The 27939-nt window shown below is 37.4% G+C and overlaps 1 protein-coding gene across 1 annotated transcript; it reads left to right on the forward strand.

Moving 5' to 3' along the window:
- Positions 1 to 27593, forward strand: LOC149770808 (uncharacterized). The gene is made up of 30 exons (XM_089949090.1): positions 1 to 67; positions 983 to 1036; positions 1354 to 1514; positions 2470 to 2712; positions 2865 to 3017; positions 4373 to 4571; positions 4786 to 5041; positions 5325 to 5490; positions 6144 to 6323; positions 6656 to 6805; positions 6998 to 7570; positions 7814 to 8148; positions 8470 to 8652; positions 9274 to 9535; positions 9820 to 9967; positions 10189 to 10446; positions 10757 to 11011; positions 11481 to 11718; positions 12020 to 12239; positions 12725 to 20770; positions 21033 to 21371; positions 21661 to 21814; positions 22130 to 22317; positions 22725 to 22942; positions 23461 to 23572; positions 23961 to 24069; positions 24328 to 24518; positions 25197 to 25533; positions 26512 to 26705; positions 27037 to 27593. Exons 1-30 carry the CDS (start codon positions 16 to 18, stop codon positions 27331 to 27333), a joined length of 14271 nt encoding a protein of 4756 aa, XP_089805216.1. The 5' UTR covers positions 1 to 15; the 3' UTR covers positions 27334 to 27593.
- Positions 27594 to 27939: the final 346 nt, after the last annotated feature.

A 27939-nucleotide genomic window follows, 5' to 3' on the forward strand; every position in this document is an offset into this window, starting at 1 on the left:
CACCGCTGCTCCGAAATGGAGCTCACGCCAGTTTTCTTCCTCGCCCTTCTGTCGGGATCTTGGGCTGGTAAGTAATATACGATAAATAATATACGCTATTTCCACGCTAATTTATGTTGTTTTTCATTTAGCTAGTTTCTTTCTTTTCTTCGTTAGATGATCCCTGTTTATATGACTGGTAATTGTTTGCTTGGTTCAATAATGAATTTTTCTTCAATTTTAAACACAAAATGTTAGAATTCAAACAACCTTTCAAAGGTTGCAAGCACTGGAATTCCACTTCTTTAATTAATATCGCATGCTATAACTATTATTTAGCCACCTCTATCTAGTTTGTGGGTTTCTTCTTCGATTTGGTGTTTTCCTTTCATATTAGAATATCAAAAGATAACTTTGGAGTTTTATTCTTTTCGGCTTTACAGCACATTTATTTTCATCTTGCCATTAATTCTTTTCTGAATATTTCTCGAGAGACTGTGACAAATCTACTCCTCTTCACACACATAAGAGCTCCTTTTTCATCGTCTACTAAAAAACCGGTGCACAATTATGTTAGAATTAAAATTAATAAAGACCAAACACTGTCTAATACATCTAGTGAGTACACCCTTAATTTGGTAACAATCGGATTTTTTGTTGTTGTTTTTATTCAAGAACTAATTTATATAGAAATATACATAAAAACGTGTTTGTTTAATTTAGGCATTGCATTGTTGATTTCGCATGAAGGATATGGGATAACCTGTACCAATGTAAACTTCATGGCTGTAATAACGTAATATAATTTATCTTTATTGCTACAAATTTACTATTCTTAAACTTAAACTTTTCTAATTCTCGGTTTTGATGTAGCGTTTACTCTCCGAAAAGTACCCTAGTCAGAATGATAAGTTTGACATTTCAATAAAAATCATAATTGCCGCGTTAACTATATAATATAAATATATAAATATATAATAATTTAAAGTTTATTTATTTTCAGGTCCTATTACAGAGACAGTATCAAAACAAGACACATGTGCAATGACGTGTACTGGTAAGGTCCAAAGAATCATTTATAGCTTTTGGTTGCTATGTTACCCTTTATGCTATCATAACGTTTCCTTAAACAGAATAGATCAGTCATAAAATTAATTACCTTCGAAAGCAGACATGTTACTACAATACGGTCATCATTGTGCTACTAATAAATTGCCTAGTCAAATATCACAGACTATAATTTGAATGCTGTGAAACAGTGTATATATATCACACGTAAATTTTACAATCTAGATTTTTGTTTTTATTTAGAATCACGGCATTATACAACCTGAATGCTACCTCACATAAGGTAGTTCAAATTCACTTTTATAGGCTCAAGCAAATTCAGCTACAGATCCGGAACGACTTACATATACCAGTATGATGTGGACACAAAAACTGCAGTGATGGGATCATTTGATCACCACTCCGGACTGCGCATGTCTGCTAAAGTAATCATTGAAGTCCTCAGCCAATGTGAATTTGTCATGAGGGTAAGAATGGTTCAAACGTTAACAACCATCTTTGCATATTCGTTATATGTTATATACGGTAATCTGAAAAGAAAATCTATTATCAACCAAGCTTAAACAAAAACGAGTTCACAGTAAGCAGATACAGAGCTTCAGTTGCTGCACTTCTACAGAAAACTTTGGCTTTAATATTTAAATTTTGAATGGTATTCTCACAAGTGGAGCAGTAATCATGCGTTCTCACAATTTTAATGTATTATAATAGTATCCCTATACTAATCTTGTTTCTTATCATGTGACTTTCTTACGAGGATCCACTAAATGAAATAATGGAACATTTTATACTGTACATACATTATTCTTCCATGACACACAATAATCGTTAAACCTTAACAAAATACAAATTTCTAAACCTCCTTTGTAAAACTGTCTAGAGAAAATGTAATGATAGAACAATAGACAAATGGTTAATTTATCAACGTGAATCAGTTAATGATTAAGCTAATAATTTTCAGTTTATTTCTTCTGCTCGTTTAATATTATCTCTTTCAATTGATATAATATACCATGTTCTTTATTGGGCTCTCAACAAAAACATGAAAAATTATTAAAATGCCATGAAATTCTTTTGTAAATGATATTGTTCTTATCTCGATTTACCTGAAAATCTTCTAGCAATAGGATCTTAAAATGAACGAACATGTCACCACCTTCCCCTACCCACCCAAAGTACATTGAATACAAACATGCCCTGAGGCCATAAAACACAGAAACATATATTATCATAAAATCAGATAATTACGAATGCAAAGTCACTTGTAACAGGATCAATAGAAAATCTTTATCGCAACAATCGCTTATAGGGGCCTAATAAGAATACAGTCTCCCAGCTATGTATGAAAGAATCACCCGTACAATCTGTACAAACTAATTAACGTGGATTTCCGATAATTATGTGTGGGTCTTTTATTTTCAGCTCAGTAATGTAGTGCTATCTGAAACCAATCCAAACTCTCCCTTGGAGATGAGGACCATGGGCAGCGAGTTTTCAAGAGCCATGGAACAGAATCCTCTTCGCTTCTCCTTCCAGGATGGACGTGTTGAAGAACTATGCCCCACTGGTGGGGACGCACCTTGGGTACTCAACGTCAAGAGAGGTTTCCTGTCCACCTTCCAAAACAGCATGGAGGACCTTCAGAGGGACCAGAAAGTCAAAGAGGTACCGTTTAACTCGTCTCTCATCAAGCTTGTTCTTCAAGTCATCATTACAGGAAAATATTCGTTTGTGTTGCTAATATCTTTGCTATGCATCAACCAGATAGCAAACATCAACATTCACACTAGTATAATATATAACGTATATTTTTCCAGACTGACGTATCCGGAGTCTGTGACACAGAATACACAGTTGGAGAGGGAGACCGGTATCGCACAATTGTCAAGAAAAGCAAAAATCTGCTCGGATGCCGTAACCGTCAAGGAGCACAGACATCCATCCAGGGAGTCCCCTACACGTCTTCCTCGGTAAACCAGGCATATCCTATTTCGTTTTTGTCAAATACAACTTCATAGGGCTACATAACAAATATTAATTTAAATATGTATTTAACATTTCTAGGAATTGAGTAGCCATTAGTACGTTTTTCTTCATTGCCTACGGTGACTCCTTTTACATAATATTACATTTCAAATAACTTTCATACCAAATCACCCATAGATATTTGATTCCTGCAACATCCGGGTAGGTTACCCAAAACACATTCGTATTGCGGTAATGCCTGTCAGTCCCTCCATATGTTTCCCAAGTGTTGGTTTACATACAGACGTAGTTGTGTAATGTCTTTTACTCCTCCTAAATCCTAAACAATGTTAAGCTAGACAAGATAGACATATGAAACATGTGTTTCTGGGTCGATTGTACCATTATTGTTTGATATTTTAATCCCGCCCCAGCAGTGGAACATAGGTGGGTATCAGCGATTTTGTCTAAATGTCAAATACTTCCTGAGTTGTATGCCTCAAATGTCTGGGAATTGTGCTAAATGAACCAAGTGTCAACACGTATCAGACTAGAATCCATGGACAATGCCCTGAGGTATATACCTACCGTCGGGGACTTAGTTTGTTAGAAATTAAAACTGTTCATTTCCCCAACTAAAACAATATATACACATACTGGACCTAGAATGGCAACTTTGATCTTGCCACTGACATTCAACCATGTTAATCTCTATCTCTCGAGACAGAGACCCGTGCCTGTAATTTTGAAACGATTGAGATCCATATACAAATAATACGTATCTAATGACTCGGGATGACAAAAGGAATATATACGATCCACTGCCATGAACCGCTAAATCACTAAATCCCCAATTCATGAAGACAAAGCATAGAAGCTATTGAGATCTCAACATTAAAACTATATATACATACATACACCCACACACAAACTGTGTACATACATCTGGGTGTATTGTTATTTTCAAAAAAGCTCTGTAGCTAGTTTTAGTTTAAAAATTATCAAGATGCACAACCACTAACTATATACATAATTATTAGGTGCGAAACAAAATACACATACTAATTTATATTTTCCTAACGACAGTCCTTACCATTCAGGGGCCTATATAACAGGGTTGATAATCCTGGTCGAGGTCAGAATGGGAAACAAATTAGTTGCGTATGTGACCTTTCCTCGTCGAATACATTCTTTACTTATTCTAACTGGATTTGAAATTATACTTATCGAAAGGCATACATTAATATCTAGAACAATAATCTGTACACGTGTTCAAGCAGTTTTCCACATCTACAGAGATAGAACGATTACAAGTATTAAATCTGTACCTCTAATGGATGGCCTGTCTGCTGAATTGCAGGACATTCAGTCACTACCAGTTTTGCATGGAACCCACGAATGTGAGCAGGAAATCAACACCCGGACACAAACAATTAAAAGTGTCATTTGCAGGGAGTCCTACAAATTCCTCCCCTTCTCCAGGGAATCCAGTGGAGCTGTTACAAACAGCACGCAGAAACTGACATACGTAGAGGAAAGATCCGGGGTGTCAACACAAAGTAAGTGCTAATTGACACAATAGAAACAATGGATATACATGTTATTACAGACGTCAAGGCGTTAAATTTGCTATGCATTGGAAGGATTCTAATGCATATATTTTTCGTCCGAATATTGCATTTTATTATTTGTGATAAACATAAGCAAAACTCTAAACGAGCAATTATGTCATTACACATTAAGCATTGAATCACAAATTTTACTTGTCTGCAGGACCAATACAAGACCGAGCGACCTTGCTCTTTGAACACGTTAATGATATCGGTGGGTCTGATAAATTCAGGAAGGAAGTGGAAGGGAGATTGATCGATATCTGCCTAAATACCAAATCCGGAGTTCAACCTGAGACACCTCGCCTCTTCGCTGATCTTGTCTACTCTATGAGAAAATTGGACGCAACATCAATCAGCCAGGTATATCAGGAAATTCAAAGAGGTTCCATATGTCCAGACAACAAAGAACGACTAAGGTGAGTTACCAATTTAGTCCCTGTTTTCATTTCAAGGTGAAAACATAAACTTAGCACTGATATGATGTCCCATGAAGTTGATTCCTGCGTGTTATATTCCCTCTCCATGACATTGATTCAAACAATTCTTATTCGACTTCCTGTCTTGCATAAAAGAGACATTTTCTCTCAGTAAATTTTTGGTTCAACATTATCATCTGAACGATTACACAGCATTATCTGACATCACAAGCCAATGGCAATATGCCGTTCATTTAATATTTTAATCTTTTAATCATCACAGCAAACATTTCCTTGATGCAATTCCTATGGTTGGAACAAGTTCGTCTCTTCAAATGCTTACTAGACTCATTTTGAACAAAGAAGTAACGGGAATTGAGGCAGAGATGTGGATGACTACCCTGGCATTCATCCAGAAGCCAACAAAGGAAATGCTGACCGAAATTAAGGTAGGTTAGACACCGAACACCTAAATTATCAACCAAAATATTATATTAATATTCATAAATAGTTGCTTCTGGTATTCACTTTCAGACAAGAATTATAACCACAGTCTATGTTTGTTTTTATAACAATGCATTCTAGATTAAAACGGATGGCGTTTATCCAGACGATAAGTAACCATGTTCCTAAATTTATGTTGAAAGCATATGATATCTAATGAATGACTTCATACCTTGATGATAACATTTATGTTTCATGACATTCAATGAACTGCGGCAAACTCAAATTACCAGAGTTAGTTCAGCTTCAACACAGTTTCAATTTCTGGCTGATTATTATTAAGTGATTTAACGCTGTTCAAAAAGGGCCATTTGTGTAGGAATTTGATGCGATAGCGGTATTTGCGATTCATCAATACATGAAATTAGATTTACAACCAATTTTGACTTTCAGATTTACCTATAACGATTCTTGTTACAGATAAATCTGAAGATTAACAGTGGTATCCCTTTTGTTTGAATTTTATCTGAGAGAAAATGTGATTTTTATTCTGAATGTACTGACAAGTGTTATATATATATATATATATATATATATATATATATATATATATATATATATATATATATATATATGTTTGCTTTCCAACTATCTTTAGCCTCTTCTGACAATGGAAGATGACAGTGGTAAAGCCATGCTTGCAGTGAGTTCCCTAGTTAATAGCCTCTGTCGCTTCAACGATGACTGCGACAATGATCCAGCGGTAAACGAGATTATTTCAACCCTCGAAAGCAAAATCGGACCTAGCTGTAGGGTCAACGAAGCTACGATGAAAACCGTAAGAAATACAATCATCAAAGCAATTTTTTGGAAATGTTTCAAAATATAGTTCTACGTTTTTATCCCAAAAAAAATTGTTCTGGTTTCCTCCATCTGCTGGATAACACATTCGCATGTCATCTACATGTTCCCGTACATATTGTATCTTGATATGAAATCCGATGACGTGAACCTTCTTTTTCAAAACTATTCTGGTAAATGAAAATTCGAAAGGGTCTAATAAAGAGATTCTGTTCAAATTTTGATTCTCATTCCGAAAATAATACTATCTATTTTTGCTATTCTTTTGCAAGTTAGAGGTTCTTATGAACAATTCAAATTTCATTCCAGATTCTACTGAGTCTGCGAGCCATTGGAAATGCTGGGCATGCACATAGAGCGATTCCGACCCTAATTAAATGCTTCACGCCGACAACCAATCCTATGGAGATCCGTCTATCTGCAGTTGAGGCCTTCCGTCGCATCTCCTGCAATGCAGATGTATGTTACCAACTCCATCTATGTATAGATTATTTTCGTAGAAACAGTACAAGTAATATAATTAAACTGGAGAAATCTTTTTCTTAACATCTCGTTATTTTTGTCTATAAGAGGAAAATTGGGACAATCTGGATGTTTCTTGCTCATCTATGAAAATTATTTTTCCTAAAGAAAGTTATATACTTCTTTCAGTGGACAGCTATAGAAGCGTTGTACCAAAACAAAGAGGAAGACTCAGAATTGCGCATAGCTGCATATCAATCGCTGATGGAATGCCCATCAACAGACAGACTGGGCATAATCAAGAAGACACTTCAGACTGAGGAAGTCAACCAGGTTGGTTCTTACATATGGTCCCACTTGACCAATCTGATGGAGACCTCTGACCGCCACAAACAGGATATCCGCTCTATCCTGGAAGATGATGCTCTTCAGAAGGAGTTTGATTTAGACAAAAGGAAGTTCTCCAGAAACTATGAGAAGTCTTTCTTCATTGAGAGGATGAACGCTGGTGCTAAGGTCGAGGGCGACCTCATCTGGTCAAGCAAGTCTTTCATCCCAAGATCTGGGATGGTCAATCTGACGGTCGATCTCTTCGGAAATACTTTAAACCTCCTGCAGCTTGGAGGAAGACTGGAAGGTCTGGAATACTTCATCGAGTCCTATTTTGGACCAAATGGTTATTTCGGTGAAAACCAGCAAGCCGCTGAGACTACTGCTATCAAATCGATCCGACCCGACAAGATCAGCAAAATTGACAGAAGGGTAAGTTTAACATCGTATCAAATTTTGCATCTTTTATCTATTTCAGACGCCAAATAAATCAGTAACTGATTGATTGAACAGAAGCCTTACTGATCAGATCTACGAAATATATTGTCTGACAAGAGTGTTAGTAAATAGGCATTGAATATTATTTACCTTTTTTTTCCTCTTATATTAATACCACATATGTTCATAAACCATCGGCTCTATATATCACTTAAATTTGCTTCAATATCCAAACAGCTGAAGAGCACATTGGACGAATTGAAGGGATCTATATACATGCGGGTCTTTGGAAATGAATTACGCTACATGAACTTCAATGGGCAACAAACGACTGGTACCGGTCAAGATTTCGACCTTTTTGACATGATCAAGAAGTTTTCCAAAGGTGGCGACTATACCCTGAGCCAAAGCTTCATGTTCCTTGACAGCAGTGTTATCATTCCCACCAGTGCAGGATTCCCTCTAAACTTCACCGTGAATGGCACAGCAACAATCGAACTTAAGGCCAATGGAAAGTTCGAAATCCGAAAAATGTCCTCCGACTTGGAAATAAGCGGCCTTATACAGCCAAGGTAAATTAAGTAGAGCAAGCATATAAATCCGATCTTTGAATAATAACCCCTATCTTGTTCGGATTATTTCATTGATAATTAAAAATGTAATGAATTTCATTTAGTCTTCATCCTCAAACACAAAGTGAAAATGTATTCTCTCAATACCCGTGATCCGTATAATTCGAAGAAATTTACGAAAACACTAATCAATTCACTTATGATGATTTTCAAATGAAATGTACATTTATGAACGACATACTATAATCATTAACGTTGCAAATAGCACTGAGGCAATTATGAATTTGCTAATGAATTGTTTCTCAAATTCAATTTGCATAGTGGAGCCATCGAACTTTCGAGCACGATGAGTGTTGATGCCTTTGTTACCAAAAGTGGTCTGAAGATGGTGTCTACTCTGCACACAAGCAGTGCCCTTCAAGGAAAGGTTCAGTTGTCTAATGGACGTGTTTTCGTTGCTGAGTTGGATATGCCTCAAGAGAAAATGAACATCATCAGTGTCAAGTAAGATTTCACTTTCAGTACGTATGTTATTTTGCAATATTGACATTGTCATATTATATCACGACTGAGAAATGGGATCTCTCTTTTGCAAAAAGTTAATCTACGGATGCGTGCCATTTCATTCATTAGTTCTTCTCGCCAATTAGTCAGTCATTGCATGTTGATTTAAACTACTTTTACCTCCTTTGCTAGATTTAGTATCAGTTTCACCGTACGTGCATTTTGGGACGATATGCATGCATGCTTAGACAACTAATTTTGTAATCTAGAATTTAACTTTTAATTGTAGTTTCTAAAGCTGCCTGATGGAAACTGAATTTTGAATAATTATCTGATGCTAAAAAAATTCTCATGAAAATTTCGTTACATTCTACACATATTTACCTATATATCATCGCCAAACTTCGTCTGGTGAAATCACTGCTAGTATGCTTCCGGGTTTTATGAGTGACACTCTCCGCCAAAAGCTTAAACTTATTATTGCAAATAACTTGTTGAATGTCCAAATTGAGACATTCATAATGATGATAGCTGTTTATGAAACCATCTAATTGAATGTAAATTACAATGTATTTACAATCTTTCGAGCTAAAGTCAATCGTTTCCTTTTTACTTCACCAGGACTGCATTTTTCTCTGTTCACCGTGATGTAGAGAAGGAGCAGCAGATGATAACCAATAATAGGCAAGCCAGAAGTCTTTGCTCCGGAGCCGATCTGTCAAAGGTCGTTGGTCTAGAACTATGCGGAGAGCTTGAGTTCCCTAATGCTTCCCTGGAGGCAAATGCTCCCTACTTCCCTCTCACTGGACCCGTTAGCATGGGACTGACCCTGTACAAGAGAGATGCACATACTGGGTACAGATTTCAGGCCAAATCAATACATGTAAGTACGGTGAAGTGAACGTAATTGTTTGACTCTTCTAAAACAGGATTTCAGCAACACGGAAATATAGTTGTCCAATTCCAATTAAATCAGTTTAGATCATGCCATAATTCTAGTCAAAATGTATTATTATTATTATTATTATTATTATTATTATTATTGGCAACTATAGTGAAATTATAGTCAAAATGGAAGGTTACGTCGTCTACGAATTTCAGATCCAATCTGTAAAGTCTCCTGTTAGTAATATTATAACTTTCTCATCACTGCTTTTATTATTTCAGACAGGAAATGTCAATCTAATACATCTAAGTTTCGACACTCCAGGATCCAAAGTTAATAGAGCTCTGACTGCTGATTTCAGCTTGAACAAGAACGACATGACCCTCGACATGAGCTTTATAACTCCATGGAAAGGCGCTGATTTCAAAGGTAGATCAATCTTTCTTTGAAAACACTTCGATTCAGTTGTTTGCCTCGTGTCTTCCTTCATGTTTATTTCCAGTCACAGGTCCTTGTATTATGCAACTCAGAGGTGAAGTGTTTTGCAGAAAAATTTAATCATTCATACGCGATAATATACGTTTTTATTTCGGATTATGGATAATTTAATATCCTTAGGTGACCTAATTCTCTTTTCATAATTTAATTAGGAGCGATCACCAATGATGAAAACACAAAATCTCTTAATGGAAAATTGGTTTGGGATAACAACATGCGGTACCTGATAAACAGCCGCGTCCAGATCGATCGCAATGGAAACCAAGTGACTTACACCCCATCCCTTGAAATCCGTGTGCCAAACAGAGACACCGTCAGCCTGAATGGCGTCGTAAAATATAACCCATGGACTCTGTTGGACCTTGATCTTGCATTTTCCGGAATCACCATCCGACCATCCAACATAAAGGGTAATTAAATTATTATTATTGGCAAATATAATTAGCAAAGTTCTTTTATACGTAGAGTACATATTCATGACTTACATAAATTACTGCATACCACATACCAAGAGAAACCATTGTGACTTCAGTATTTACCTGTAATGTTTACTTTTTCGATCTTAGTCACCATTTCAATCTATTTACAAAGCAATATAAATGTATTAAATTTAATTCTAGTCTCTATATTTTGAGTATAAGAGACACATGAAATCCACAGACGCCGTACATTTTGTAGCCCCTTAAATCATAATCAGAGACACCGGTTATTATTCTTTAGCCAACCTTGAGAGTAATTCTGGCATGGCGGGCATAAAAGGTAGCATCAGCGTCGGTAAAGAAGAATATTCCTTGGAAACCCGTATGCAGACAGAACGAAACAAAAAGGATCTGATTTACAGTCCCATTCTCTCTATCCGGACACCAAAAGGAGAGCTTGTTGCATTGGGAGGCTCCGTTTCATACCTAAAGGGGAAGGGATACAACGTCAACTTGGTTCTAGACAAAGCATTTGAGAAACAAGTCGCACTAAAAGGTATGCATTGCTGAAAGGCATTCAGCTCATGCTGACTGAAACGATTGTCTTTTGCTTAGAATTTATATGATTGAAAACTTCCATTGTGCTATTACAGACCGTGTGAAATAAAATCCACAAATTGTATACCGTGTTGCAAGGTCGCCGATATGACTTTGTCATACAGTTAAACCATGTAAGATCTATTGTGCTTAAGGTACCTCCAGCCATATGTTTATTGAATAATGCGACCTGTGTCACGGTATCAGGCACTTAATGCACAAGTACTGAATGTATGTGAAAAATATGCAGTTATGTTTCTAAAAATGTCACGGAGCGGTTGACCCCTGTGAAATGCCTCATAGTTTTAAGATTTTATATGGAAACCATTGTCATGATTCATAGCTAACTCTAAGCAAAATATCAAACATTTACCATCTAATTAACCCGGAAAATGTCGATTTCATAGAATATTGCTTATTCGTTTCAGGAAGGTTTTCAACAGATACTAATAAGAAGGGATCGTCAATAACTGCCAATATTGATGTCAAGTCAAGCCCCCTGGAAATGATCCTCAAAAGCAAATTTGATAAGAAGCCAGAGGGAAGTCTTTCCACTGATATTGACCTAACATATGTCATCAAACAATACACACGTAATAACATCAAATTTGTGTCCAAAATCATCAACATGAGTACAAAGACGCTGACTAAGGCACGAACTACAGCGTAAGTATGAACATTCAAGAAGGAAACCCTAATAAATTATCTTTATGCACTCTCTCCATTCGATATATTTTTTTACTAAAAAGCAAATGAATAATTTCTGATAAAACTTTAACTCTCAGAGTATTTGCAATAATGTATCGAAAATAATAATTGATAAACAGTCCATTCATATAAAGTCCACCAGATTCAGGATAGTTTTCATATTGCCTCAGCATTTCAATCTCACATACGCCAATGTACACTGGCTGAACATTTTTGTTTTATGTCTTATTCATTATTTCCTTCTTTTTTTGTTTCTTAGAAACCTGAATGTCAAGAAAAATCCAGAACTGAACTTCAAGGCTTTAGTTGAAATGAACCACAACTATAAGCATAGTGAATTCGATGCAGATATAAATTACGGTCCAGACTTCAAGGATCCAAACCGAAGTATTGAGATGTCTGCTCAACTGAACCACGATATCAAAGGCTGGGCAAGCGCATCAGCAGATGTCAGTTTAAATTTCAAACACGTTGGGCAGGTCTGTTCATTTAGGAAAACAATCACTTTAAGCTACCTCTTACCTTCCTTACTATTTTTAAGTATTCCTATTCCGACATTGTTAGTATGAAGTAAATGCTATCTAATTCATGAGTGGTTAAAATACAATAACTTGCTCAGTGGTCAATTTGTGGTTCTTCGCAAAGATACATGCAATCAAGGAATAGGAGCAACAAAAGCTATCAAGGAATTCGTAAGGTATTGTAATACAGATTTCGCAAGTGACGTACTCATATTACCAAACCACCTTTGACATCTTCGCATGAATAATGTTTTCAGTTAGGGTTAGTTTAGTTATATCAAAAACTTTTGATACGACTAAAATAACGTACAATTTGCATGGAAACCGTAACATTCATCAATGCGTAACTTTTCAAATATATTACATCAATCGCTCAGTCTCTTTATGCATGTAATTGAAGTCAGTGTTATCTAGATATTTACTCATTAAATAATCTGTTACAGGGACTTAATTACCTCCTGAAAGGCAGCCACAAACACGACAGGCGTGATTTGGACTCGAGTGTGTACCTTCGAAGGGGAAAATCAACTATCGAAAGTAGCCTGCGCCTCAGCGACAAGACAAAAGACTTGATGAGCGTAACAGGTGAATTTGCATTGTCAATTCCTGGAACAGATCTGAAGCTTACAAACACCCTAACGCAGCCAGATAAATCAACCTATACCAACGACATGAATATCGATCTGGGTAAGACGTCCAAAAACAGCATTATTACGACTGTGCGACAACCTGACGACAAATCCATGCAAATATCGTCAGACGTCCAAATCAATGGAATGCAACCAGTGAAAGTTAGCGGTGAATATAATCTGAATCAAGGAGACCAACGAGTACAACTGGAGATGACAAAAGATCAATTGAAATATATTGTAAAGGTTACAGGACAAACAAGTCCACAGTATAGCATAGTAATGGACATGCAGTACCCAACTCGACACGTTATTGCAACTCTTGACGGATTACGCATGGGGGATTCCTACAATGGCAGCTTCGATTTGAAATGGGACGTTGACAGAGACGATAGTCGTTCAATTACATTGATTGGGAAAGGCCGTTTCACATCGATCAAAGGGTTTGAAGGCTCACTGACAACGAGATATCCATCCAGAGAGCTCATACTCAATGTGCGACATCTTGCTGACAACAAATACATCTCAAGCATAGACTTCCAGTGGGAGCCAAAGAAAGTGGTATCTCTCCAAGGAAGTTTAACTCAGCGTACTGCAGCAAAGAAATATCAGCTTGTCGGAGCTATTGGATTCTCCAGCCCCTTCAAAGGATATCGTGATGTATCATTGAAAGTGGGCCATAAAAGCGACCCATCCCAGATCACTTCTGATATAGACTTTGCCTGGAACCCGTCAAACAAGATCTCAACAACCATGTCACTAAAAGTTCCAGTGTCCGCTAAAAACATTGATGTAAATATCTTTGCCAAGACACCATTTGATGGATTCCAACAGATCAAGGCTAGTCTGGTACATTCCTTCAGCAATTTCTCGCAGACTAGTGCCCAGGTCTCCTGGGATAAAGAATTTGTCCAAGCCGATCTATCTCTCATCAGTAATGGGGACACTTCCAGTCGAGACTTGAAGGGACAAGTGGATGTCAAAACATCATCAAAATACTTCAAGATAATATCTCTCTCAGCTACACACAAAGACGATGGCCGGGCATATGATGATTCCTTGAGGTTGAATTGGAACAAAGATTCCTATGGTTTGGATAGTTCAATGATCCATGAGTGGCAAGGATGGTCCATCCAGAACAATGGTAAAATAAATCTTATTTTGCCATCTTTAAATCTAGAGACCACGTGGGCTCATTCTAACACACCGTCATCAACATCATCGTCTCTTACTAGTACCTGGGGTAAAAGGAAAATATACATCAATTTCAATGGAAAACAAGCGATGTCCTTCCCAAGAGGAACGGCCTCTGCAACGCTAGAGATACAGACTCCTTTTGATCCTATCACGGATCTTTCACTGAAGATGACACATGAGCATAACTCGGGAAGTATCACCTCTAATCTTGTTGTAATGAATCAAAGGTCACGTGTCCTCTATATTGATGTGAACCACCAGTGTGGAAACGGACAAATTACGTCTGCCTTCCAGTTTTCCAATCCAAGGTTAGGTGCCTCACAACTGAATATTGACACACAATACAAAAGTTATCCTGTCAACCTACATGGTGTTCTAGTAATAGCTTCAAATAGCATCATATCCCTCGATGTTTCCATCAATAACAATGGCTATACGTCGCTTGAACTGAAAACACCTATTAGCGGGTACGAAAAGGTATCACTGCAGACCAGCGTGAAATCGGAAAACCAGGAAAACGTGTTCGCTGGAGCTTTATCGTTTAGCTCGAACAATAAATTCACAGCAGAAACACGGTACCGATTTGACTCTATCAAGAGATTTAACATGGTCATCAAAACACCCTATTCATCTCTTCAAAGTGTTCAAATTGATGTCAGAGGGCAAGGATACATTTCATCATTTTCTGCAGATGCTAGCGTTGAGATACTCCCTGTTCTTAACAGGGTTTCACTTTCGGGTAGATTGAATACTCTGAATGGACTGTCATGCAAACTTAGACTCGACACACCTTTCCGTCAACTTCCATACCTTCAGATAACAGCTAATACTGAAAAACCAGGGGAAATGAGAACATCGGTGTTGGAGATAGAATACATGCCAAGGAAAGTTTTGAAACTGGAGTCTGTCTACAACCTGAGTGATCTGCGGAAATTTCAAGGAACATTCACATTGACGACGCCATTTGTAGGATTTGATTACTCCAATTTCAATTTCACACATGAGGGCGAACAAAATAGAAAATACAACCTGGCTATAAATTTTGATACACTCTCAGACTTTAAAGCAGAAATCCTTCTTCAAACACCAATAGATGGCTTTGAACAATCATCAATTTCTCTCGTGCATACAGGCTCCTTAGGAGATTTTCTAAGTCGTGCAGAGGTGTCCTATGGACGAGACAAGAAATATAGCGCTGAGGCAAAGATTAACATGAATCCTTCCACAAATATTGAACTGACTTTATTAACTCCGCTACAGGACTACAGGGTGTCTCAAATATTATTCACAAACAGCGGGGACAGGTCTGATCTCAAATCACATGCTGAAATTCTCATCAGTGAAGATAAATCCACATTAGATTTTACATTATCCTCCAGAGGAAATGTCATGACTAGCCTTGTCATTACAAGTGCATATTTTGCCCCCGTCAAGGCTTCTTTCTCACACCAAGGACCCATGACTAATTTTAATACCAGGATGCAAGCTGAGTATGGACGGCAGAGCATCTTTGTCCAAGCCAAACTGAACGCTGCTTCTGGTGTGACTGGAACATTGATGCTGAGAACACCATTCAGGCGCTTTGAGAATCATCAACTGACGTTTAGCTATGATGGAACACCCACCAATTTCCAGTCCTCAGCAAAATACGTCTTTAATGCAGAGAGTGTTTCAATCGACCTCTCTATTGCAAATGAGCCAGCCACAACTGGTACTGTGACAATCAAAAGTCCATGGTTTAAGCCAATCCTTACGTCCTTTACATTGGAAAGGACACAGAAGAACATCCACGTCGCTGCACTAGTAAACTACGACAAAAAGAAAATACAAGCAGATGCTAGGCTAGACGTTGAAGACAATATCCATGCAAGTGCTTCCCTTACAACTCCATTTGAGGGGCTGGAAGAACTTACCGCAACATTTGATCATTCGGGATCTCTGAAAAACTTTAGATGCCGAGGCGAGCTTGGACGACCTGATGAAAGAATAGAAATCAGCGCTAACTTTGACGCGACCAGAGATTTAAGTGGTTCTTTATCATTTTCGAGTCCCATTTCTGGCTATGAAAACATCGGAGTTTCCTTCAAACATGTCGGTGGAGTGGACAACTTTAATAGCGAAGCTACTATTATTGTAAATAGAGACAGCATTGAAGGACGATCATCCTTTAATATAAGACCTGCTTATTTGGATACCTCTGTTTCCATAATTTCGACTTTCTCATCTGTACCGAGACTTCAGTTCCGCTTGAAGCATAGTGGATATCCCAGCGACATGATCAGCCATGTGGAAGCAATGATAAATAATGACAAACATGAAGCTGATATCACATTTAATATGAATAAAGGAATAACGGGAATTATCACTGTGAGGTGCCCCTTCATTAATGACATTGATCTTATTATGAACCACGCAGGTGACCTGACTAACTTCAGAAGTCATTTAGACATTACTCTTGCTGGTGTTAAGAAGGTGGACATGAATGCAGCATTGAGCACAGGGCAAGAAATAACTGGTGATCTATCTATTGATTTGCCAATTCGAGACTTCAGAACTTCTCGTGTGTCCTTCAAGCATGCAAAGAGTTCAACAGAGATGAGAAGCCATTTTGAATTCCTTGTAATGAATAAGGAAACTGTAGGAGATATCGCTGTAACAATCTCTCCGAATATAGAAGGGAGTGTTTCGATAAAGAATCCATTCACCGAGGACATATCATCATCATTTAAATTCATTGGCAACAGCAAGAAATTCGATTCAAGAGCTGAATTATTGTATGGAGCAGTCCAACAGTTAAATATTGGTGCTTCGATGGCTGTAGCTCAGAGACTTACTGGCAAGCTTTCTGTGCAGTCGGTTTTCTTTAATCCAGTGGAAGTTTCTTTAGAGCATGAAGGTCAACTATCTAACTTTCAATCTGGTCTACAGATGTCCTACGGAAATAATCGACTGACCGGTAAAGTCTCCTGCACAACCAATCCAAACATTGAGGTCGACATTACCATCACAACACCTTTCACAGGGTATGAAAGAATTAAAGCTGCTACTAACTACCGTGGTAAAATTTCCAATTTCAACAGCCACGCAGAAATTAGCGTCGGAAATAATAAACATGAAATGGACATCACCTTCACGACAGAGCCGAGACTTCGTGGATGGATGAGCGTAAAATCCCCATACTTCAGTGATATTGAAGCCAACATAGACCACGCAGGTGAAATAACCAACTTCATGACCAATGCTGGATTGACCTACGGTACCAATACTCCTGTTTTGTTACGGAGCAGTTTTGATACCAGTACAAAGATTGACTTCATGTTCACTCTGAGAGTTCCTTTTGTGCAAGACATAAATGTAGCCATCGAGAAAAACGGAGACCTATCTGATTTATCTTCTCACGGAGAAATATCTGTTGGTGACAGAAAAATAGAGGCTGATGTTTCATTCAACAGAAAGGATAAGTTGGCTGGAAGTCTATCGCTTCGATCAACAATGTTCAAACCCTTCCAAGCATCCTTTGAACATGCAGGAGGACTTTCCTCTTTTAAATGTCACGCGGACGCAGGCTTTGGCATGGAAAAGACAGAAGTTGATGTAACATTTGATACCGACGAAAATATCGAGGGCAGTCTAAGCATTACCTCCACACGTTTTGAAACAATTAGTGTCACTTTCACGCACTCTGGACCTCTCAATGCATTCAGAAGCCATGCTGAATCATCTTTTGGAGGTAACAAAGTTGAGAGTGATATTCAATTCAGCTGGAGCAAAATTGTAGAAGGACGCTTGTCTCTCCAGTCACCATGGTTTAGTCCAATGAAGGCCTCTTTCGAACACAATGGATCTGTATCAAACTTCAAAAGCCATGCTGAGGTTACCTTGGGGTCAAAGAAAACATCCGGCGACGTGAGTCTGAACTTGATTGGAAAAATAAGCGGAAGTCTGTCGGTTCAGTCACCAGGTTTCGACAATGTCATTGCTACCCTTGAATACAATGGTGACATTTCTAATATGAGATCGGAGGCATCACTGTCCATTGGAAACAGAAGGTTTAGTGCAATGACTGTGTTCGCTACTCGGCCAAATTTCGACCTTGAAGTAGTTGTAGCAACTCCAATGCAAGGTTATGAGAGAACAAGCATCGCTATTCGCCATGACGGGTATCTGACAAACTTTAAATGCCACGCAGAATGTTTCATTGGAAACAAGAGAAGCGAAGGTGATTTAATTTTCAAAGTACAACCAAAATTGGAAGGGAGCATTGTAGTGAAGACTCCATTTTTCCAGGATACCAGCATCAGATTCGATGCTTCAACCAGTTCAGCAAGCCTTGAAGCTCACGCTACTGTGCTCTACGGTGGAGAGAGAATGTTTCATCTTGATGCTAACTACCAAGCAGACAACGTCATCATCGCAAACATCGAGATGACAACGCCTTTACAAGGCATTCGACAACTAGGGGGCAACTTTAATTTTGATGGAAATCTGAGGCGGTTCCAGACATCGCTTGAATTTAGAAAGGAAAACGAAAAACTGCTTTCCACTAGAGCCATGTTCGAAAATGATAATAAATTGAGCGGACAACTAAGCTTCCTTACCCCTGTCACCTCGCTACTCACTGGAAATTTTAACCACATTGGACACTTGTCAGACTTCAAATTAGACTTCGATTTCAACTATGGAGAGAAGAGAATGTATGCAAACGTAATGTTCAGAGCCTCGCCAACGGAAGGATCCATAGAAATCAAAGCTCCATTCATGAGCGATACATCGGGGTCTTTTAGACTCGATGGTCAGCCATCCAATTTTAAGGTCCATGTTGACGTAAAGGCTTTGGGAGAAACAGGTGCTACTGACATATCTTTCACCACTGATAACGGTATTACTGGGAACGTCAAACTGCAAAGCTCAATTCCATGTCTTGACAATATAGAAGGGTCATTCAGCCATACGATGGGTTATAAAAACATTGAATCCAAAGCTAAACTACAATACTCTCCCGGAAAAGCCTATGAAATAAATGGAAGGGTTAGTTGGAGAAGGATTCTTGAGGGAAACATCATAATCAAAAGCCCAATCGTCAACTGGGAACAGACCAGCATATCATTCAGACACCAGGGTAGCTTTCCGAACATTCAGACCCATGCGGAAATGATTCAGTCTCGGCAGAAATTCGAAATTGATGCCACTCTTGCCTTTGACCAGTCATCTGTAGGTGCAATTTCCATCAAAACGCCCATTGCTGACTTTGAAAACATAGGATTCAATTTCAGAAGGGTCGGAGATCTCTCCAACCTCGTAGCAGAAGCAAAGGTCACCTATGCTTCACAAAAGACAATTTCAGGGTCATACAATCACAACATTATCGGAAACAAACTGCAGACAAAAGCAGTCTTTTCAACCCCATACACCGAGGACCTCACGCTCAGCTATAATCAAGATGGCGATTTAAACAACTTTGTCTCTACTCTTGAAGCCTACATGGGTAGCATGAATGGACTTTCAACAGAGCTGCTATTCAAAAACAGTCTCCAGAACATCGATTTTACATCTACGGCCACAATTATCCTCGAAGGGACGAGCAAATCCTCTCGACTGGCTTTGCATCACGAAGGACCGTTCAGTAACTTTAAAACCACTGCCTCGGCAAATTTTATCGGTAAGGAAGCAAAAGTCGAGGCCACACTAAAAAGTGATTCCACAATTCAAGGTTCAATATCGATTCAAACTCCTCTTGAAAACTTTAGGGACATTGGAATGTCCTTCGAGCATTCATGGAATCTTGGAAAAATCTCAACTCATGGTTCCATCAAGTATGACGTGAGTAAAACGATCGGAGGGGACTTCAGCTATTACGGATATAATTGGCAGCAACTTCGGACGTCTCTCGAGGTAAGAACACCTTTTTCTGGTTACGAGTTCAACAAAGTATCATACGAGCACAACGGAAATAAAAACGGCTTCAGATGTAATGCTCAGATTGAGTGCGCACGCCAAAGCATAACAGCGCTGATTCAGGCCTCCAAGGTCCCAATGAATTTTGGACTTGATGTAAAAACCTCGTTCCCAGGATATGAGGAGTTGGGCATGAAAGGTAAACTAGAATCTAGAACTGGAATGTATTCTGGTGAAGCCAAAGTCTCTTTGAGCAGAAATAGTGCCATATCACTATCTGGAAGCGTTGATCTGACTGTGACACCCATGACTGGCAAATTACAGTTAACTACACCATTCCAAGGATTTGAAACCATGGAAGCCAGAGTCAGCCACAGTGGGGAGTGGCGTAATTTTGAAACGACGATCTATCTGAATACTCCTGTAACCTCGACAATAAGCACTAGCCTCAGTTTTAAACACATAAATACCCGAAACGGTTTTACAAGCCAAGCGAGTTTGAACTGGGGATCTCCGGTATCTCAAATGATGGGCTACGAACTGCTGCTGGACAAGGAGACCTCCCGCTTGAAGGTCAGACTTCCTTCCAGAACGTTGGCACTGATGGGAACCAAAAGGACCAATAGTTATACCAGTCACACTGAAGGTTCCTTCCTCTGGGATGCTGATTCTGATGCAAACAAGAAAATTGCTTTTACAGCTGACATTACACCACAGGATGACTTCCTAAAAGCCGACGTGACCCTGATGATGCCGACCATTGGAAAGGTGAGCATATCTCGAAATGAATACGTCGGTTTAATTAGTGAAGAAGATTAATTTGAAAATTAAAATCTATTCAGTTTCTAATATTTCATTACGTTCTAACTTTTCATTTTCACTGTGTAATGGCAAATGTGTGACTTATTTGCAGTGTAATGCAATCGAATTTTTTATCTGACAAATTTGTTTCAAACATCATTAAATAAAAGATAAATAGCCAAGCAATAGTCGGTATTCATACAATGGTGTGGCTTCGTTTCATTTACAGGACTTTAAACTTGGATCGGAGATGATTTTGAACAGGGGAGCCGTCATTTTCGACGGGAAAACACAACTCTCCTTTTCCACGGATTCTAGAAAGACCCTCTCTGTTTTCACTCGTTTGGTTGATATGTCTTCCGGATATTCCAGCAAGAACTACAGCTTTTCTTTGGGAATAAGTCATCCCTACACCAGTGTCGATATCAGCCTTAAGAGTCATATTGGAAGCTCCAGTGACAGGATGTCAGCTGGTTTCGACCTCTCCTACCTCACAGCTCGCGGTGAAACTAAATCCATTGGCATTAATGGAGAACTCGACAGCGTCCGCAAACAAATGACTTTCAAGGTATGACTGATATTTCAGCTTCGAAATCAAGCTTTAAGAGTAGTTGTTATAAGGACTGGTTTAATATTATGTCAGTCATCTACCTTCAATCGTATGTAGCTAAAAGAAATTCTTCCAATCATTAAGAAGGCAATATTTTCCATTTCAACACATAACGTCTGAGTAGGATAAAGCAAAGATGTCTTCCCAATAACCCTTCAGTTCTGTAATCACGTTTTAGAAGATAATTATTGGACATTGAGGATGGGGTTATCATCATTGACTGAATGAACTATTTACAATATTTCAGGCTGATACCCCACTGAAAAACATCCAAATCTCAGGAAATGTTCGCACAGAGGCTCCTTACACAATTACTCTGAGAAATGCATTCGATATGACCACAGAGTTGTCTCTTGATCCAGTAAGACGGGCCATCAATTTTCATATGAACTATGATATCGGTAAGAATATACAACGAAATTGTAGTTTTAGGATCTTGAGAAACTTAAATTTAGATTTCAAATTTTTACCATTCATTTAAGCTCTATTACGTACATTTTGATGATCCAAGATATTTTTTCCTTTCTATTTAACAATAGTAAAGGAAAATTCATGTATACCAGACTTACCTGGATAATTCAACAATAATAAACAGATTGGACTCTTTATACACTTGTTTAACTAAAATTGGTAATAAACAGTACGTAGATTGTATTTTCTTGATAGCGTAAACAACATGACGTAGCTTCCCATTTCGCTATTTATTTCTTTTCAAGACAATCCTCGAGATGCCCTCCAAGTCAGTGCCAGGTATATAAACAGTTCGGCTGCGGCAGCTGAGATTTATCACCTGACCAGCGGCGGCGGACGCATGACAGACGGCATGGTGTCTATTCGATTAAACACTTCTACCCTACTCCACAGCCGTATACACTGGAGACCGAGCATCCTCCGAGACCTTCAAGTATATTAATAACACAACCGTACCCATAACATCTAAACCATTCAAAAATCATTGTTTCGAATTATTTGTGAAAAAATTATTTAGCTTTATAGACATACAAATGATAACTCTGGTTCACAGATTTTCATACGAAATCACACCTGCCCGAATTTTCGTCATAAATTATTGATCTTTATAGGACAAACTTCTAAATTCGTGTAACTTAACAGGAATCAATTTATTTTAGTATCTTATTTCTTCAAGGATCCTCTCATATAAAGGCGCTATTTTAATTTTATTTAATTGCTCCAGACATGTTCCGAACATGTCATACTCTCGTCTCTCTCAAATATTGATTTCTCAATTTCGTTTGATGTATGTTCGTAATTTGCAAGTAAAACTCACAAGAATGTTTCTTTTATTACTAGAGTTTCATTAATGTGAAGTCAAAGAAGTACATGGTTGACTTCCAAAACAGTCTAAAGGAGCTGAGGAAAAATGTTGATGATGAGATTTACCTAAAATCCAGAAGGATCAGTCAAGCATTTGAGGAGGATACTGTGGCTTTCAGAGAGGATCTCAAGGCTCTGAGAACCATGTACGACAACAATGACTACCACCTTAAGGATATTATTGACAGCATTATGTACGTAGTTCCAAACAACACTCGCTTTTTATGATAAATATATGCGACCATCTCAATTAATATTAATTTAATATCCTTATAAATTAATATTAATTTAATATCCTTATCAATTAATATTAATTTAATATCGTTAGAGTCCTATTCAGATTGTTATAACAATCCATATTTCATACCATGTAGTTACGATTGGACACTTTTTAACGTATTCATAGAGTTTAAGCAGCTATGTTCTAACAGAGGAACCATCCCACTACACTCCACCTAATCCCTCATAAATACTACTAGTCTAGAATAATTTCTATCCTGGAAATAATTATAGGACTATCTAGGTAACTATAGTTACGGGATGTATCATAGCATTTGTTGAATCCTGAAACGATCTTGCATATGAGATGATCAAATAATAACTTGGGACTTTTGAGTTTTTAACAGCGTGCTTCACAAATGTGATATCTTGTCTATTTGTTCGGCAACAGAATTCGTTTTCCACGCCTGTAATTTCTTTTCTTTTGCAACAGAATCAAATATCAGGAGCTAAACCAACTTTCTGTGGATTATCTAGTTTCCAGTAAGGAATGGATGGCTTATAATAGTGAACGAATGATGCATGCCATGGAAGAAAAACTCAATGTACGTTCTTTCTGTGTCCGAAGCAAAATCATAAATAAAAATTCTAAAATGGTCATTTTTAATTTGTTCCCCCTCTTGTCTTCAAATATTCGTAATGGTTTTTTTTTTTTGCTCTTCATATTTAATTTATTTTGCTCTTTTCTAGTGTTATTTGTCTTTCATTACTGAAGCTCCTATCTGAAATACGATATATGTGTATCTAAAGCACACCAGTTTGTTAATATTTATTTATGTTTAAGTCTAATTGCTTCTTTGTCGCAAGAACCCCCAAAATATAGATTTTGTTGTCTTTATTATAAAAGTTAATTAAAAGTATATATCTCAGTCAGTTTTCAATAAATTCCAGTTCACGTCGGAAAATATTGTGATGGATATAATCATTTTTCAGGTGATCATGGAAGAAATGCCTTCACTCTACTTTCAACTTCTTGATAAAGTGTCTCCACACCTGAGTCAAACTATTCAGCAACTTCAACTTTACAGAACGAAGCTGACAGGTAAGATATTCATGTATATGACTGATATAAATTGTTTTAAAAACCACCAAGCACAGACAAATAGTGTCAATAGCTTCATTCTCCCATCCTCAAAAATCAGTTTGTTCAATTGTACTGGCAGTTTATACCGAATGCTATAAATATACGGTTTACAGTTTAAATGTACATGTATAGTTCATTATGTATTATCTATAAGATCTGTGAGTGTGATTTCTTCATTTTATAATAAAAAAGATAATGTTTAAATATTTTTTGCAGGCTTTACCAAAGATCCACAAATCGGCTCATACCTTCAGAAGTTGCAGAGTTTCCCCATGAAGCAACAATTCACTGACATGGCTCACCAGTACAGCTCTGTTATCTACAACACTCACGAGCTTGTAAACAGTCACCTCACCAATCTGCTGGGAAGAGATAATGTCGACCTTTTGCAAACAACCCTTCAGCATGTGAGTCGGGCAATACACATTATGTTGACATCTTTCAGAACACTCTTCAATATTTGATTAGGTTAATATTGCTCTCATAGAGATAGCTCTTCAATAAGCGAGTAGGATAATAACACCTTATGTTGACCTTATGTTGACCTTCTGCAGGAGAAAAGGATACTTGCAATTATATTGATATCTTCAGCATGGCAGAAGGGCAATAATAATTTATGTTAACCTGCCATAGACCGATCTTCAACATATTGGTAGAGCAATAACAAGTTATGATGGCCTTTTGCACGGCATTCTTAAGCAGAGATGTGGTCTGCCCCATTCGCATGCCGTGGAAACTATCCAAAACCATAGCAACGAAATCAAGCAAACGTACAAAACGTACATTATCTATTTTACTTTCAAATGACTTCACTAGAATTTATTTCGCGATCGCATCTGACAGTTTAACAGCTGAATTTGAACTTACTTTCCTTTTGTTATTCGTATGTTTCAAATTTAAAATATTTCGTTTAGTACAAATCAAATCTTATCAAGTGATCAGACTGTTTTATCATATAATTAACACAATATCAATATTAATTTAAGTAGGATAAAATATTTCTTATTTTCGTTGTAACTTTCCTACCAAAAACCACAATGAATCGCATTCTTATAGAATAATAATTGCCAAATCTCCCAATTCAGGGCAAGAACGCATACAAGTACTGGGAGATCGAAGAGCACGTGAAGCTCGTCCTAAAGAAAATATATCTCACCATACGTCGAGCTGTGGAAGAGGAACTGACCTTCATGCAGCACTTCGTCAACTTGAGCAACAGTGGTATCACCGTATACGACCCTGTCAATGGTGAAATTCAAGCTGATATTTACCTTCCCATCCCTCTGGAATCACTTGACGCACTTCCTGTGTTCAATATGCGAAAGTATTCTAACAGGATCAACGGTTACCTGCCAGGTTATTTTGACACATCCTCCTACATCCCAGGCAGCGACTACAAAAATTGGCTCCCACCATTTAGAGGTAATTCACGACAAATATTCAATCACGTATATATATATATATATATATATATATATATATATATATATATATATATATATATATATATACGTTACAATTACATTTACCTAGAGATAAGGAACAGTACTTTTTCTACGACATACGAATGATATGACATCAGAACGTTCTTTTCGGGCAAACATATATGTTGCTCTTTGAGTTCTTTAAGTAGCATCGTCTTTTCATCCAAAAACTGACTACGATCATTAAAAACAGCGCAACGAAAGTTCAGCTATTACATAATTATGTTTTCATCTGCACTTTATATAGCATCACAATAAATATAATACTTTGGAACAATAGTTAATATCACATGTATATAACTTAATTTCTAAAGAGTCATGTCTCCGTGAAACTACCTTGTTTCCTCACCGATATTTGCTCTAAATGTCGGGGCACATGGCTATAATGAATTATAATGAATGTGTATTGCGATATATTTATTTTCAAAAAGCAAATGCTGTGACAGATCTGGATAATCCTCACCGTAATACAAGCTACAAAACATGTATAATTTTCCAGCTCAAATGTTATAATTGAATATTAAGGTAATTGTTTTGTACATTTGCATCAAACTTTATGCCCAGACTTCCAATGTTATCCAGGCTATATTGGCGCAGGTTTGAAAGAACAATACTTTTCCTGTTTTAAAATTATTTTATTTTGGTACAATTCAAGAATTTAGAACAGATCAAAGACTCGGTAGCAGCAATTTGAATATACTTCACAGAAAGCAACGACACTGCACTTTATAATGTTAATTGAAATTTTCGGTATTACTACGGAACTTTTAGTCATCAAATCTTACTTTAAAATAAATAACTAAAGACGTAATGGTGTAATTGTCAGACCATATATGCCAAAATTTTGTAATTAGCTATCAGTAAGCTATAACATCATCATAAATTTAAATTCTCCCTTTCTCTTATGTTTTCCCAGGTGAAGCCACACTTGAAGGATCTGTAATCACCACCTTTGATGGCAAGACTTATACCTTGAGCAGTTCCTGTACCTACATCCTTGCCAGAGACTTCAAGAATGGAAACTTCTCCATCATTCTCAAAAACGATAATGAGAAAGAGATCATCATCATCTTCCAAGGCAAAACAATAGAGATGCTGAAAGGGGGAAAGGTGAGAAATATAAATCTCCCTGAGAGCAAAATTGTATCTGGTAAAATGTATTACCTTGATTTCAGTAGGAGAGGTTTTCATTAAGCAATGAATAAGAAGATATGGACTAGAATTTCATGATATAGAAGTTAAATATAACGACCGCGAAATAAAGATCGTCATTGATATGTTATTAACATCATGGCATATAAAGGTCCCATATTATTAAAGAGTATGCCAATATTTGTTTCACATCCAGTTGCATTTTAAATAACAGTTAATTCAATTAAATTATTCTACAATTATTGATTTCTAGTAATGAATGAATTATTTGAAATGACTACTTTTCCAGATCCTTGTTGATGCTGAACCAAAGGATCTGCCCTACAGTTACAACAACGTCCTTATCAGCACCGATGGAAACACGGTCACGCTGGACGCCAAGAACAATTTCCTTATAGACTACAACACCTTACTGGATAGACACACGTTCACCATGAGCGGCTGGTACTACGGTAAAATAGCTGGTCTTCTTGGGTCGTATGACAACGAACCCAGCAACGACTTCGTTACCTCATTCGGCAAGGTCATTGATGACGAAAGACGGTTCAGCAGCACGTGGGAGGTCGGGTCCGGATCATGCCGTTGATCGCTAAAGCAAACCATTGAATGTCAAAACTAACAATCCTTCCTGACATTTGTTTTTCAGGGACACAAATACAAAACTGAAAAACTTGATTGATATTACGATTTTTGATTGAACTGAACGTTCGAAGAGACTTATTTCTCGTGAGATAGACGTCTGTTTTAAAATTGCAATTTCCAAATCCGAGCATTTTGTCATCTCTTGTGCATCAAAATTCATAATCAATAAAAAATAATAAATGTATTAAACTACTTGGAATTTCACTTGAATTTGTCACATTTTTCTTTTTTTGATTCCTATTTTCTTTCCGACCTACGTCCTCACTATCAATCTTCTGTCTGGTTCGCACTATGTTGAATAGTGTTGGTAATGGCACACACAGATTCTTAGACATAGCTAACCAAATGGCAACTGGACGTTTTGAATAAAAAGTTAACACTGCTAATAACAAATCTGCTCGCCACTGTCAATTTCCAACCTCCTTTAACGAATAAAAGTACTTGTTCCCTCTAAGTATTGTATGCAAAGTAATTTATCCTCATGTAAACTTAAAACACATACATACATACATACATACATACATACATACATACATACATTTGCAAACGA

The sequence above is a fragment of the Sinohyriopsis cumingii genome, unplaced genomic scaffold (assembly GCF_028554795.1).
Source record: "Sinohyriopsis cumingii isolate HCF-2022 unplaced genomic scaffold, ASM2855479v2 utg002303l, whole genome shotgun sequence".
Taxonomy (NCBI): Eukaryota; Metazoa; Mollusca; class Bivalvia; order Unionida; family Unionidae; genus Sinohyriopsis; species Sinohyriopsis cumingii.